This window comes from Poecilia formosa, unplaced genomic scaffold (genome assembly GCF_000485575.1).
Source record: "Poecilia formosa unplaced genomic scaffold, Poecilia_formosa-5.1.2 Scaffold564, whole genome shotgun sequence".
NCBI classification, from domain to species: domain Eukaryota; kingdom Metazoa; phylum Chordata; class Actinopteri; order Cyprinodontiformes; family Poeciliidae; genus Poecilia; species Poecilia formosa.
This window is the reverse complement of record NW_006800503.1, coordinates 247,789-264,138: the sequence shown is the minus strand read 5'-3', so window position 1 is coordinate 264,138 and position 16,350 is coordinate 247,789. Positions and strand designations below refer to the sequence as shown.

Below are 16,350 nucleotides of genomic sequence, written 5' to 3'. Positions count from 1 at the left end.
GGGTACTGCGTACCCCCACTAAATCTTTTAGGGGTACGCAGTACCCGACTGTACCCCCATACTTTTACCCCTGCCTAACATTGGTACCAGATTACGACTTTATCACAGTCACACATTTATACTGTCTTTAAAAGATTTATCTGAAGAAATTGCAGCAATTTTCACTAAGTTAAAGTTTTAAATTCTTTAAAAAACAAAATAGATTATATTTGGTTATACTCATCACATTAGAGTTACATTTTTTAACAATCAAACAGTAAAAATATTCTTGTCTTGATCTTAAAACAAGATAAAAAAAAAAGTTATCCAGAGCCAAAGACAAAACACAAAGTCTTAAGAAATATTCATGACAACATGTTTGGCTCCATGGAAGCAAAAATATAAATACATGGAGTAAGACTGAAGACGTCTACAGTTACTTCATATAGTTAACATGAAATACTAGTTAACTTGTCAAATACCTTTTACAGTGATTCAATCAGGGAATTATCAGGTAGAGTATTAGTTCTGATTTAAGACTTTATTTTGTCTTGTTAAAACCAGAATTTAAGTTGATTTTTTTAAATTGTAGTAGATGACTTGATCTCTGGCTTTCGGATGGAGACCAATTGTGGATTAATTGTTTCAGGTGGACGGCCTGTCTTGGCAGGTTTGCAGGGATGTCATGACATAGAACAGTGTGACCTCAGGAAAACCTCTGAGGTTTTTATGAAATCTCTGGATTGACTCTGGGATTAAAGTATTTCCTAATGAGAAAACTTCTAAAGGCTGCTGGTTTTATTGGATTTAATTTAGCACTAGCAGAGGAATAAATGCTACAGTACAGTGACATGCCACGCTCACAGGAAGCATGCATCCTTTTCCTTTTGTTATTCATTACCTTAATACAGTGGTGCCCAAAGTTGATCATGGAGGCCGACTTTTCAGCATGTCAGTGTTCTTCTTAGGCCTCTAATGAGCCATCATTTGATCTAGGTGAGCTAAACCAGGGAGAGACTAAAACATGCAGGATGCCGGGCCTCCAGGACCCACTATGGGGACCACTGATTTAATATCATCCATCAAATAAGAGTGGGCGATATGGACTTACAGTTTAATCATGATATTTTGTGGTGCAGTTGTCATAGCAATAAGTGTAATGATAAAAACTATATAATACTTTAGGTAACTGTACAGCTGCGACTGCATGATGCAACAATCGTAACTCCACAAACACAAATGATAAAAAACAAAACAATTTATAAAACCAGTCACATAAAGAAGTGTGATTTGTATAACCAAACTGCACATAGTAACTGCATTTAATCATATTTTCAGATTTGTTCATATTTATTGATACTGTCATTGATCAAACAGTGGAGAAAACAGTAAAAGTAACACTTCTGACAATACAGACATGTTTTGTTTTTATTAACTTAATTAATTGGAGTTTATTGTGACAATGTTTAATCAAAATTCTTATCTAAATTTATCACAATAAATGATAAACAATGTGAATGCCACCCCTTCTATCTCATAAAATCTGATTTCAATTGGTTTGTGGTCGCTATGTGAAAGCATTTGGTACATTTCAGGGGGTTTGAATACTTTTGCTTGAAGCTGCAGAAGGTAATGATTATAGCATGGGAACAAAAATGCTGTTGAGAAAGAGCTTCTCCCTCACCGTGAGCTAATCTAAATGTTAGAAACAAATGTGTGTTGTAGACTCTGAATCGATAACCTGAGGGAAAGTCGCTGCACTCCTCAGATCTCGCCTTGTGTTCATGATGGTACATGTTCATCCAAGGCGTGTGCGACCTGTGACTCAGCAGCGCTGTGCTCCTCTCTTACAGGGCGTCAGGCTGTACTGCCGCCTCCACAGCCTCCACACGCCCGTCATCAAGTAAGTACTTGCCCTCCTAATGCCCCCTAATGCCTCTCCCCTCCCCCCCTTTCTACATGCTAATGTCTCTGCCCTCCAGGTGCACAGATGCATATTCATAGTGAGGGCTCACATTCACCCAGTTCAACCCTTTTCCTGTAACCGTCATACAAACTGCTTCCCTGCTAGGAATGACAGGCTGCATGACCTCTAATGTGACCTCTCCAGGTTTATGCTGTTCTTGTTGGAATCTGAGACAGATTGTTTTAAAGACTTTAAATTAAAGGAGGTGCTTAAAGGAAGCATATACTGCAAGATAAGGACTTTTAATTTTTACTGAATAGATGTAGATGAATTACTTCAGTTCATTTCTAATTTGAAGTGCAAAAACAAATTTCATCCTTTTGTTTTATTTCCTTGCTTTCATATGCGTTAATACCAGATTAATTAAGCTACATAAATTCATTTCTTCTTTATTTCTAAAGAATATCTGGTTCTGATCTGAATTATTTTAATATTAAAACTTCAATTAAATATTAAATGCGATACCTTGAAAGGCCTAATGATAATCTTGTAGATTTAAATTAGTCCTGTGAAAGTCTTTCCATACACACAGCCGCCATCTTGTCTGCTATCGTTGGCTCCATCGCTCACCGTCTGATTGAAAAGCTCAGGCTGCAAACAAAGAGGACAAATCCTATTAACACACAAAGGCAGCTCCTCTGCCAGCCTGCGGTTATGTAACAGGGTTTTTCTGTTCTTAATCTGCACTATATTGGTGCTGTAGCAGCAATTAATTAAAAGGTTTAGGTGATTTATTGATTAATGAATATTAATAATTATGAACCCTCTTCCTGCTTTATTAAGCTTTCAGTGTGATAAAGCTGCTTCTGATTTAATTTGTCTAATAATGAAGTCTTCACTTCTAAAAAAATTACTTATGTTTCTTTTTTTCCTGCATTAAAGACTTCTTTGTTCAAATATGCACTTCTTAGATATTGCATTTAATGTTAATTTTCAGTTTAGCAGCTTACAAATGAAGTGAAACAAAATTTACCAGTTTCTAGCAATTAGCATGGTTAGCATAGTTAGCTCGCTAAAGTTGTAGGCTAATTGTTAAGATTATCAAAGATGTTTCTCAACTTTAATCATTTTATGATGGGCAGATTTTGAAAACTCTAAAGGACGGAACAGAGAAACTTTATCAGTTGAAAGTCTGAATACACCTGAACAAAAGTCAGACGAACCGAAACGTAGCAGTAGCTACAGTTACCTTTTAAATCGTTTCCTACATCACTGCTTCCTTTTTTAGCGCCTCAGTAGTTTCACTTTCAGTGTTCATTAACACAACCTGGTAATCTCTGGTGTGTTCACTGATCAAAAAAAGATAGTATTTCTGAGTTTTGGCCCAGGTAGTCACTGTTTACAGTCGGCTAACCTGACCAATATCCAATTTATGTGAATAGCTGATTTTTAGGTGCATTATTATTCTCCATTTTTCTTTGTTTTATTGCTTTGGTTGTTTAAACAAGTAAAAAAAAAAATTCTGAGCTACAAACGATGTCTGCAAACTGTCTGCACTTTATATCACCATTGCAATAGCGTTGTGCAGGTGTGAAGAACTTTGTGGATGCAATATTTTGCAGACTGTGATATTTCAAGTGTCCTTAATGCCTTTAATGGACCTTAAAGGCATTAAAGAACATTAAAGGTCTGTTGCTATACATGCTGAAACACTGCAGTGTATAAGAGGTTCACCATCCTTTCAGGAAAGAGGTTGAGGTTTATTATACATCTGTTAGTAAACTTAATCATAAGAGTCAAGCTAAAAATGAATGCAGGATTTTACTCCACCTGCATTAAGGAATTTTTCCTTTTGTTGCTCCTTCAGGGACAGAGACCACCATCTGAAAACCTTTAAATCTGTTTTGCCTGCTTGCAAACTGGTGGACTGGTTAATCTCACAGGTAAACAAGCGTCTTACACTTTAACAAAGTAACAAGAAGGAACTGGACCTAAATTCAGGTTAATTCAGTATTTGTTTTAGGCTTTTTCATTTGTTTGTTCTTAAACTAATGGTTCTGTTTAAATTTAGTTGAAATGTTTTCATTTTCCAGTTGAGGTTTTTTTTTATAAAATCACTGGAAAGATTCAGTCAGGATATGTTCTTTTGTGTGTTTGTTTGTTTTGGACAAATGACAGAGTACATTCATCTGTATAGTTTTGTGGAACAATGAAGGAGTTTTTTGCAGCAGAAGCAGTGTCTCTAAAAATGAGCTCATTGATCAGCTATCTTAACATCTTTCTGCTGTGAATGCATACAGTGGTTTTCAGACATGCTTAGCCAGGCCTTTTGACTGACCCACTGACTGCATCATTGGTTTGGTTTCCCAGGGAGACTGCTCCAACAGAGAGGATGCTGTGACACTGGGTGTGGGGCTCTGCAACAGTGGCTACATGCACCACGGTCAGTTCACTCCTCTACACACACACACACACACACACATTGCTGCCTCTTATTTAACACAGTGAATCATTTTACTATTGCACATCATCTCTCGTCCACTGTGCTTCCTTCTCTTATGCAAGCACTTGAAATTCATTCAGAAGTGTTTATGTTTCAGAGGTTGCCCAATAATCTCATCCCTGGTGCTGCTCTTCATTATCTGGTTCTGTATTTGCCCTCAGTCTGTTCTGCTGTCAACATAAAGCAATTTCATCTTCGCCTGCCTTTTATACGCTGTATTTGTTTGAAGAAACAGGCGGCATAAATTTGCTTAGCCAGTCTGATTTCTCACAGCCTTGCTGACCACAATGTACTGCAGTGGGTTTGGTTCAAGGCCAGAATGTTGAACGTAAACAGGCCTCAGCAGTGTACCCTAACCAGAACCGTCTGGGTCAGATCCCTGAACCGTGACCGCTGCTTAGACCTCTAACTGACAGCTGTCGTATTCTTGGAACGGTGCAAAGAAGCGTAAATTGAGATGCTCTAAAGCATCTCAATTGCTTTAGAGCAATGAAGTGTCAGAATACTAAAGATGGGATATGATGAGAGCAATTCCTCATTTCCTAACTCAAACTGGGCAATTTAAAACAAAGTCAGTGTTACTTATTCACATGACTGTGAAAAAAATGTCTTTAGTCATCTGTCATATCATCATATTTCACTGCAATAAGGAAGTTTAAGACTTCTCTGATTGTGGCTGTAATTGTTTGGAAGATGTTTAGTGCTACTGTGCTTTATTTGTGTCGGTGTCGGGGATTATCTGGATTCTAGTGCCAATTAAACAAGCAATTTCTGCTTTGCAGGAAAACGTAGGTCTTGTTAACTTAGTGGAGTTCACTGGCAGTGGGAAAGCAAACAGACAGGATGTAGGATTTACCGTCATTTATGCTACATGAAAACTTTTGAATCCTTCCAATGCCTCCAATACATTGTTGTTAATTACCACAGCGGTACATCTTGGTCTCCTTGCCTCCCGGCTCGCTGCTGTCGTAACTGTTTGACATCGTCCATGTTGTTTGGTGCACCTTTATAAATAACAAGGTATGATGGATGAGAAAAAATTCACAGCTTCATCTGGACAACCAGATGAAGCTGTGAATTTTTTCTCATCCATCATCCATCTGAATCATTGGTCTGTCTGGGTTTAAAGTATCGTTAATGTCAGCAAACACAGCTGGTCGATGAAGGCCTCAGAGATTTGTAGGAGACAAACATTATCACAAAGAACAAAAACACAGCAGGAAGTTCTGGACAAGTTTAAAGCAGGATTAGGTCATCTCATTCAGATATTTTCAGTCCATAAATTAAAAATAGAAATGTTTGCCACAACTGTAAGCCTACTAAGACATTACCTTCCACCAAAACTAACAAACAAGATCAGGAAACTATTAAACAGCTGGAGGACTAGTTGATAATCTGTAGACATGACAAACATCAGATCTACTCCACATAAAAATGGCTCTTAATGGAAGAGAGGCAAAACGAAACAGAAGGTCATAAAAAGTGTTTACAGTTTTCCACAAGGAACAGGGCAAACATGTGAGAGAAGGCACTCTGGTCAACTGAGATCAAAATGAGAAGTTTTGACTTAAATGTAAACTGTTGAAAATGTGACAGTGCAGAGTGGAGGCAGCATCAGCTAAATATGATATAATCTCAGATCCTCTGCGGTTCCTACCGCTGCCATATGTTTGAAGGTGTCACCTGTTCTGACCTTTCCCTGCCCTTCTGAAAGGTCTTGACCCATTTCCTCCCAATCGGTCGGTACGTCTAACCTACAATCAATTCACTTTCTCAAGACCTCAATCAGCATGTGCTGCTTTTTGCATGTCTGTTGAAACTCTTTTTCTGTTCTTGTATTTCTTTTCCTGTCCTTATCTGTTATAAAAACCTGAAGCCTGTTGGCGTTTCACACAGCTTAGCATGCAATGTGAAAAACCCAAATACAGATTAAATTGACTGCAGCAGCCCCATATTGTGACAGGTTAAATGGATCCTGCATATAAATGACATTTGAAAATGTAAATATTGTTTTGCGAACACAGATTTCCCTCCAGCACAACCCAATCAGCAGCTTTAAGCTGAAATGTAAATTAATTCAAAACTCCAGTCACTGTCTAAACTAGTGATGAATGGTGACTGTCCAACATTGGTAAGACTTTCATTATTAAAAGCTAAATGATGGAAATACCTGGATAAAATAATTAAAAATGTAGCATATCGTTTCATATTCCAAAATAAGCTTAAGTGAGGTTGTTTTCACACTTGCACGTGATTTCCAAGTGTGCATGCATGTGTGTGTGTGTGTGTATATATGTATGTGTCGCTTGTTTCTAGCAGTTTTTGAACCAGCGTTCCTTTCAGTTAAGTAAGTGGTGTAAAGGTATTAAAGGCCCCCAGCCTTTATGAGTCACAGGAAATAACTCATATTCAGAAATGGTTTGTGTTGGAGTGTGGCCATTCTGACAGGGTGTGGTGTGAAGGTGTGTTTAGTTTGTCTTTGGGTGGAAGATGTTCTTCAAATCTCTGAACAACTTGCTACCTAAGTGCTCAGATTTGCTCGATTTAGTCGCCTTAAAGGGCCAGATGCCTGGAAACAAATTCAGTTACACTCTTAGTGAAATACATGTCACACGTGAACCAGAGAAAGTAGTTTAGTTTTCTGCAGTTGTTGTTGTTTCTGTGTTGTTGTATAACGAAGCTAATGCTGCTGTTCAGTATAAATTGGTACCCATGGAAACATCAGGCTCTTGACTCGAAGCTGATAATAAGAATCTGAACGTCTGAGTTTACAGCCCAGTGAGCGGACACTGTATGGAGCTCTGCAAGTGCCAAAAAACAGTTTTTGGTAGTTTTTTTGTTTGTTTGTTTGTTTCTCCGGTGAAATGGGTCTAAATTTGTTATAATTTTTCTTATGTCTTATTTCCAAAAAATACATTTGGAGTAAAATATAACAGTTTCTTATTGTTTTCTTATAATTGGATGAAAAAATAAATGTGAATATTTCAAAGCAAAACAAAATCAAAAACAAGCAACTTTGCACATGTAAAAATAAATTTAAGTTTTAAAACACATTTTTAGATGGTGCCAAAGGAAAAACGTCTTTTTTTTTGTTTGTTTTTTTTAAAATAAAACTTCTGTAAATTTGATTTAATTTAACTCAGCTGCATAAATCATTGCACAGGTGGATCAAGGCTACATACTTGCAAAAGTATGTAGCCTTGTGTAACGCTAGTTGAGGCTAGGCGCCTGACTACAGCCAAATATAACAAATGGCGCTCGGATAGATTCGGCTATGGAGCCCGTGGGTGCGAATAAAATACCATTAGACGAAAGTATGTTTAAGTTATTGTATTCAACTTGTTTTTTTCTTTCATATATATATGAATATATGCAATAATAATAATATTTATAATAACAGTGATTTTCTATAATATAACCAAAAACACCACAAGGAAAAAAAAACAAGCACTCAGCAACAAAAACAATAAACCCTGATGTCACCCAAGAGTTTCTATTTTGGTCCATCCATGAATCCAAGGTGATCAATAGTCTATCAATCAATATTTGATTGTTTTTTTTTCCTTTTTGTCCATGATCCAGAGCAAATAGGTCCACAATGAGAAAACAGCTTGGTTCATTTAAATCCTACCGCGAAGCTGCGGTGATCCGGTAGCTCGCCATCCTGACGTGACACAGGGGGTGGGAAAAAACCTGACCGTCGAGCGGTCGACACGAAACACCCAATTTAATCCTTCGGCCGTTTTAGTAAGCCTCGATCCAGCCGTATTCGTCTATAAGTTTAGAAGACGCCGAGACGAGCAGCTGGCCACAGCGACAGCAGCAACAGTAATTGAGATCCGAATCACCTGTGACCCGGAACTTAAAGGGTGCTGTCAGTTTGACCCGCCAAAATAAAATACGGGTTTCTTATTTTGTGCAGGTTACACCTGTTTATAATATTTATAAAGAGTTTATATATTTTATAATGCAAAGAAATTTGGCAAGGGACAAAAAAAAATCCAAATTATTTCATGTTCCATCTTTATTTTCTCTGAAACTATAGTAGCTACTGTGATACTTACACTTGGAGTCTTCCAAGTTTTAGCTATATTTTGTTAGAAAGATTATCGAAATATAATTTTTAATTGCTGAGAAAAACTAAATTAGTGTTAATTTATACACTTACTTCAGAAAACCTGGTGGGACTTTATAGAGCTTAACAAATTCAGATCAGTAGTAACTCAGTACATGCTGCAGTATTCCTCAGGATGTAACAAAACATGTCACTGAAGAGCAATTAAATTATGAGGTGAAATTAACGTAAATCATTTTGTACATTAAACAACATTAAGATTTCATTACGATACTTTTGGCAGGATTTTGAATGTTTTTGTTGAGTTCAGGCTCCTAAAAATGCTGGGCTTGAATTAGCATTAGCCGGGTGCGCTCACCTGTTTGAGGTGCCCCATGTGTTAAAGCAACTCTCTACCCAAGTGCACTCTAACACACACACACACACACACACACACACAGCAGATATCTGTTTGTGCTCTCTGGAGAGTTTTCCAGGCTGTTACCCAGATGTGTTTTGACTCCAGATGTTTCAGATGAGCATCATGGTTTTATGACCTAATTGACCAATGCCCTCTCTGATTTGAAGTTTCCCTGTTTCTACAGTACATCACATTTTAGAGCTTTTGGTTTTGCTGTAGATTCAGCCAATACATGCTGAGAGACCTGCATACAGTCTGTTACTGTTTTTTTATACTCATGTGAGCTGATCTTTCTTTTCATCCCTCAGTTTTGGAAAAGAGTGAGTTTAAAGATGACTCGCAGTTCTTCCGTTTCTATGCTGATGAAGAAATGGAGGGAACCGGCACCAAGAGCAAGCAGCTGCAGCGAAATGACTTCAAACTCATAGAAAACATCCTGGTCAAGTCCCTGGTGGTGAGCATTCAGAATTTTACATTTACACACAAATTGTAGAAATTCTCTCTCTTGGCTCAGACTGTGATATCTGCACCATCTGGAACATATATAGATATATATGCTAATAATAAAATGACTGTGAACACATCTCAAGAACAATAAACCTGGCAGGCAGATGTTCCACTTCACTACGTTTATCTCCTCCCATATAAACACATATAACATTGTTTTAGTTGGAAACAATGAGGTTTCATGTATCTGAGGTAAAAACAGGCCACAGTTTTTCTGCAAACATTTGGCTACACTCCTGAGACAAAAGTGTGCATGTGTGTAATCACATTATCATCAGCTGCACTTGCCTGGATGAATCCTCTGTTCCTTTGACTCTGAGAAAACCATAAACTTGAGGCAGACAGAGACGAGTTCAAGCTAAGCAGCAAACACAAAGCCTGTGTTTACCTACCTGCGTGTTTGTCTCTGTACGAAAGCAGCTGATCAGTGAAGGCCTCACAGGTTTGTTAAGAGAACACTGGACAAACAGGAAGACAAAGCAGTTATGTAAGAAATTTCAGAGCTTTTAACATCATAACACAAATGAATTTACCAGGTGAAATGAGGTCAGCCAGCAGCTCCAGCAGACTGTTTTTATTCTAGTTGGTGCAAGAGAAAGGGACTTGTTTATCCAGCGAAGGCGTACAGGCATGGCCAGCATCTCATTCCACATCCAATGTGGGAAGCAGTCATGCTATCTGGTGTTCCATGAGAAGTGGAAATGGCTTTGACTTGATTAGCGGAACCAATCCCCCCTCTGCTCTTGCCCCGTTACTGAGGCGAAGTGCAGGAACTCTTTATTTACCGCAATCATCTCCTCTGATACAACAAAGGAGATCGTCATCTTATCAGGGCTGTGCAGCAGGAAGACAGCCCAGCAGCAGCAGACGCTAATGGAGGACCTAATGGGTTTTGACGATGACGGTCTCAATTCATGGTGGTGGGGGCCAGAGGGTGTGTGTGATGAGGGGGGCCAACAACATCTTCGGATGTGAGACTCCTGACACGGGAAGAGAAAATCCTAAAAATCTCAAAGGATTTTATGTTAACATGTGGATTTATGCAGATGTGACACTTTGTGGAAAAAGGGGGGAAACTTTAGCAAAAGTGTAGAAAAAATATTTGTCACGCAATGAAGCAGCGTAAATGTTTCTGTCTGTGTGCCAGATTCACCCTGAGGAGGAAGACTACGGCTTCGAGATCGAGGAGAAAAACAAAGCTATTGTGGTGAAATCTGTCACCAGGGGCTCACACGCAGAGGTAACACACACACGCGTGCATGCACGCACGCACACACGCAGGGGTACACACACATACATGTTTGAGTGGCTACCTTTGTGGGGACTTTCCATTGACTTCCATTAATTTCTACAGCCTAAACTTTACCCTTATTCTAACCCTAATCAAAACTCAATTCACGCCTTAGTCCAGAATCTAACCCCTGACCCAAAAACAGCGATTCCCCTTGAAGGGATCAGGCTTTGGTCCCCACAAGGAGCAGTGGATCCCTACAATGTAGTATGTGTCAGGAAAATGGTCTCCACAAGGTATTCCAGACAAACACGTGTGTTACAGAGGTAACACACACACACACACACACACACACACACGCACACACACACACACACACACACAGAGGTGACACACACACACAGACGGCGCTCTTCCTGCCACAGGGCATTCGTTCCACTTAGTTATGGCCGTCCTCTGTTCTGACGGCGGCTGTCAGTCTCCTGCTCTCCTCTAGTTGGCTCCAGAATCGTTGCCCAGATGACAAAACACACATTTGTGTTTTACTGTATGAAATAAAAAAAGAGCCACTTTTCTTTGAAATTGATGGAGCGTACTTGTTTTCCTTTAATGTTTGCTGTCTGAATTGATCAATCTGACTATTAAACAAACTTTTGTCTTGTCTGAAATATTTTACTTGAAATCAGTAATCAGTTTCTGTATCCACTGGGCCTAAAAGGTCTTCACATTTTGTCACACTAATGACAAAAACACCAGTTAAATAATGTCTATCTAATTGTTAAAGGGGCAGTGTTTTGTAAAATTGACTTCTTCTTTGAGCTTTACACCATGTTACAAAGTTATTCTTTCATCATAAACAAATCTGGAGAGTTGCTTTGATTGTTTCATGCCTGTTTGAGAAATCCTTTAATCTCCTTGGCAGCCATTCAGCTGGGTGCCTAAGCGCTTGCTGTCACCAACCATCACCTTCCCTGCAGCTCATCCTTGAAGCTTCAGCCTCACAGAGCAGCTCCTCCCCCACTCGGCTCCTTCAGACTAGCCTGCAGCAATTAGGAAACCCCTGGCGGAACTGTTTCTGCTCCAAAGAATGTTTGTAAATAGCTTAACACAGAAATGTTGTTATTATGAGGCTGAGTGTTGCAAAGAACAGGAGCTTCTTAAACAGACAAAGACTTAATTTTAAGGGGTTTACTTACGAAGTTAAGTTTCTTTTAAGTTCTGTTTGATATATGCGGCATTTAACAGTTACTGGATTGTGCTGCAAAATGGCTCAAAGTACCTGGAAGACACATAAGGAAACAGTTTTCCAAATTTCTTAAAAATAAAATCTGATGTGGTGTGTATTTGTGTTTATCTCCTCTACTCTGATGCTGCTGACCAATCTGACCAATCACATGACTAACTAGGAAAGGAGAGGTGAAGTTTATTTGTTGAGCACGTTTCAGCCACAAGGCAGTTCAGTTTTTTAGATCATAAACACATCATAAGTAACCGGTTATGAGATCTAGTCAAAGACCAGTCAAGAGGCCGATGGTGAAGTTGCAGAGATCCTCGGCTCAGTTGGGAGAATCAGTCGTCATGACAGCTATTAGACGCATAAATCGCAAACATGGCGTTTGTGTTTGAGTTTGAGTTTGGCGTTTGTGCAAATAAGCAGACACTTACTTGCAGAGTCATGAAGAGGAGACAGAAAACATGTGGAAGGAGGTCAGATGAAACCAAATCTGAAGTTTGTAGTTATGTTTGAGACACAATAGGGAAAATGTTTAAGGGTTTGATGAAGATCCTTACAAAGTCCTGCACACTGTTTGTCTCCTATAATCCAGTTTTACATTCTCTCTATCCTTTCAGCTGTCCTCTGCTGGGCTGTCCTATTTAACACCATGAAGCCTCCTGGCTCCTCCAGCTCCTTCCTTCTCCTTCCTCCTTCTTCCTTCTCCTGCTCATGTGTTTTTAGCTCTCCTTCCCCCCGCAGCTGATTGTGACTCAGCCTGTGTGCCAGAGGACAGAATGAAGCTCAGCTGATTCCCATGGGGCTCTGAAAGGGGCTGACACACACACACACACACACACACACACACACACACACACACACACACACACACACACACACACACACACACACACACACACACACACACACACACACACTGAGGTCTTTCACTATACGATGCTATAATAGAAAGTCACGTGTAGTCCGGCTCCCATACTGCGTAATCACATACATCCTCTCCTCATCCAAGGGGCCGTGGCTCCTCCCCGTTGCCATGGCGTCCACGCCGGGCTCCGGTCCAGAGTCGGGGTGTGTGGCTTGGCCCCGACCGGATCCGTTCCTGGGACACTGGGCTCCCTCAGCGCCGCGGACAGAGGCGGCATTATTTAGACAACGTGACTGAAGATGTGAAAGACAAGATCGTTGGATGACATGCAGCCATCTGACTGACTGGAAGAGCAAAACATGCAACTGTTACTGCGTTGTCGCATGCTTCCAATCTGTGTAAAGGTTAACTTGACCCGGTGAAGGTCGTGACTCAAAGAAAACGATCACACTGAAAACATGTAGGGTAGGGCCCAGCATTTATCAGTTATCATGAAAACTTTCTCGTCATGGAAAGACTTTTGGTTTATTACTGTCAAGATACGTTTCAGTTATTGAAGGTAAATAAAAAACACTTTTTAAAGTAAGTGGCGTCTTGAAGAAGCCTGTTGCAAATGGGAATATTTTTTCAAATCTGCTTGTGGTCCCATACAGTTACCAAAAAACTGAGTAATAAGTTTTTTTTTAAACCATAATATGTATCATTATCACAACAGTGCCATAAAATATTGCAATAATGTTCTTAGTCCATATAGCCACTCCTATTTATTCTAATTTTTAAAACTGTGAGCTCTAAGTTTGGTGGAAATGTGTGCAAATCCATCCAGCAGTAACCAGGTGTGTAATACAATCATATCTATTAATCTTGACATGCTCTTCCTGTATGAAAACACAACTTTCTGTACCTGCTTAGTCCTGCATACTTCATTTTTTTCTCTTGCTTTCTGTTGCTTCGTTCTGCTCCACTCTTTTGACGCTCAACATGCTGAACACTGCAAAACATACTGCACTGCAAAAACACAAAGTTATAACCAAGGATTTTTAGCTAATTTGTAGTACAAATATCTTTATGCACTTGAAATAAGACAAAACTAGCAGTGAACTAGTTTTACTATAACTGAAAAAATCTGCCAGAGGATCAAAACAAACTCCCATATCTTGCAGAAAAGTTCCTAGTAAGCTAATTTTGTTTTCATTTTAATTTCAAGTTTAGACAGAGATTTTCACTAGAAACTAGAAAAAAAATACTTTCTGTGTTTTTGACTCTAGTCAGGGAAAAACTTGCCTCACATGGAGGAAAATCAGCTGAGGTCTTGCTGTGGCAGGCCGTTTGTAAACTAAGTGTGGTTCATCTGAATCTCTTCTGAACAACACTTTGAAAGACACCGAGGAAAGCTGCAAGCTATTAAAAGAGCCTTCTGTCTCCTGTCTGTCTGTCTGTCCTCCCAGATGGCTGGCCTGCAGGTGGGCAGGAAGATCTACACCATCAACGAGGATCTGCTGTTCCTCCGGCCGTTCTCCGAGGTGGAGGCCATGATCAACCAGGCCTTCTGCATACGACGCTCTCTGCGGCTGCTGGTCGCCACCAAAGCCAAGGAGTGAGTGCCATGAATCAATCAGGTGAACGTGTTTAGCAGACACCAAGCACAAGCTGTTCTGACTCATCCTTTTTCCTTGTTTAGGATTGTGAAGATCCCTGACAACCCAGAAAGCCTCTCCTTCAGGCTGTCAGGGTCGGAACCGCCACACGTCCACGCTGTGAGGAAAGGTGAGACCAGCTGGAGGAGACTAAGAGATTCCAGACTGACCTGTTTCTGAGATGTTGGGGCAGAATGTCAGAGTGATGCAGATGCTGGTGGTGGGAACGAGACAAAATGTAAAAAATATATGAAGGAGTAGGAAAACTTTAGAAAGACCTTATGGGATTTATTTCAAAAGCTCTGAACGTGCCGTCTTTATTTCCAACAAACAGTCATCCACATATAGTCGGATATCTGGGAAAATGAATAGATTTTTATGTAGTTTGGCCTTTCATCTACACAAATACTCTGTTTTATACCACTAAAAACAATTATTTATAAAAACTCAGAGCAAAGTGGAGATTTGAGTAAACTGTATTTTTGTTTGCATGTGTAAATGGGAAAGACAGAGATTCCTAAGCATTACAGTCTGAGACAAATAATGTGCTAATATCGACTTCATCATTTGTTTTATTAACTTTATATTCTAATATGTTCTTTAAAAATTGTTCATCTTGTTTATCTGTCCACACAAATGATTCTCCTGGTTCCATGTTTAATTGTTTCAAAGCAATCTGATTGCATTGCACTGCCCCCTGTGGGTCTGGCATGTTTAAAACACTCGGGTGGATTTGTTCGGATTCATGTGGATAAAAACTTTTCTGAAACCGATCCAGAGTGTACAATATTACTTTTTTTCAAATGACATGGCAGAGATATTTCTTTTTATAAAGATCACAAAGCGTAAGACTTTGATCAAACACTCAGGATTTATGCATGAATTTAGTTTTCTTTTGTGATATCAGTGCCAGAAAATATGATAAATATGTTCATGTTGGCAAAATGACAAATAATTCAGAGAGACCATGGATGATAAGTGAGGTAACTATTGTGTCTAAATATCTGTTACCCTCTGTTTTTAATTTTACGGGCACCTGTTGACGAGATGACTTTCTCTGCGTTTTAACTCTTCTGTCGTTGGTCTTTTATGTAATCACACGCAGGTGCTTTATGAAACCACTTATCTTTCTAATCTCAACCCTCTTTACAGCTTCTTGCCTACGTATTTACACTCGTTAGAATGACTGAAAGTGGAATAAAGAGGGATTTACTGTATGACATGAGCAGGGGTGAAAGTAGGGGGGTACAGTCGGGTACTGCTACCCCTAAAAGATTTAGCGGGGGTACGCAGTTCCTACAAGAGAGGGGAGCGGCTGTCTGCTGTAAAGAATCAATGGGTTCACTGTGCAACCGTGAGTGCGCCCACTAATCAGTCGTGACTGAACACGGCCAGAAGGCTGAGACCAGCACGTCCTCCTCTGACTCCTTATCAAAACGTTCATAACTTTATTAAAGAACGTGTTCAAATTAATGACCCAACAACAATAATAATCTCAGTAATTATTGTTTCAACAAGGTGTTAAGTAATTCTGTGCGTTTTGGTTCCATTACCAAAATAACTAGCAGAACAGGAGTTTAAAATTAACTAATCAACCACCACTGTGTTCAGGGAGGCTTATTAATGATCGCAAAATAAATATCAAGCCTGAAAACCTGATATCATAACGGACTGAATGTTATGTTCTTAAAGTAATCTTTGCTGGGCTTGCGGAGCGCAGGCGGTTGCCATGGCAACGGGTGTGCTTAAACGGCAAAGAGAGGGAGAGTAAAAAGGTGTGAGTGGTTTAGAGTTGATCACCTGTTCGGGTTATATGTTTCATTAAGTATTTAACAAACAAAATGGCTTCTGTCGTGATAATTCTGTGAAATTAAATTAATTGTCTAATATAAAAAAAATAGTTTGGTGCTCTCTGGCATCTCGCTTTGAGCTCAGAGTCTGAGAGGCTTTTCCTCTATCAAACTTTTTTTCAATCCTCTTATTTAGTGGAAGTATTGATGTTGTTGAGACTTT

The 16,350-nt window shown here is 39.5% G+C and overlaps 1 protein-coding gene across 1 annotated transcript in view; it reads left to right on the top strand.

The window, feature by feature from the left end:
* Positions 1–16,350, top strand: part of prex1 (phosphatidylinositol-3,4,5-trisphosphate-dependent Rac exchange factor 1) — a 152,403-nt gene that overhangs the window by 82,926 nt on the left and 53,127 nt on the right. Inside the window, exons 13-19 of the mRNA XM_007540835.2 lie at positions 1,833–1,882; positions 3,753–3,828; positions 4,256–4,328; positions 9,172–9,317; positions 10,518–10,610; positions 14,149–14,297; positions 14,382–14,467. Coding sequence (XP_007540897.1) covers positions 1,833–1,882; positions 3,753–3,828; positions 4,256–4,328; positions 9,172–9,317; positions 10,518–10,610; positions 14,149–14,297; positions 14,382–14,467 — 673 coding nt within the window. The remainder of the gene's footprint in view (positions 1–1,832; positions 1,883–3,752; positions 3,829–4,255; positions 4,329–9,171; positions 9,318–10,517; positions 10,611–14,148; positions 14,298–14,381; positions 14,468–16,350) is intronic.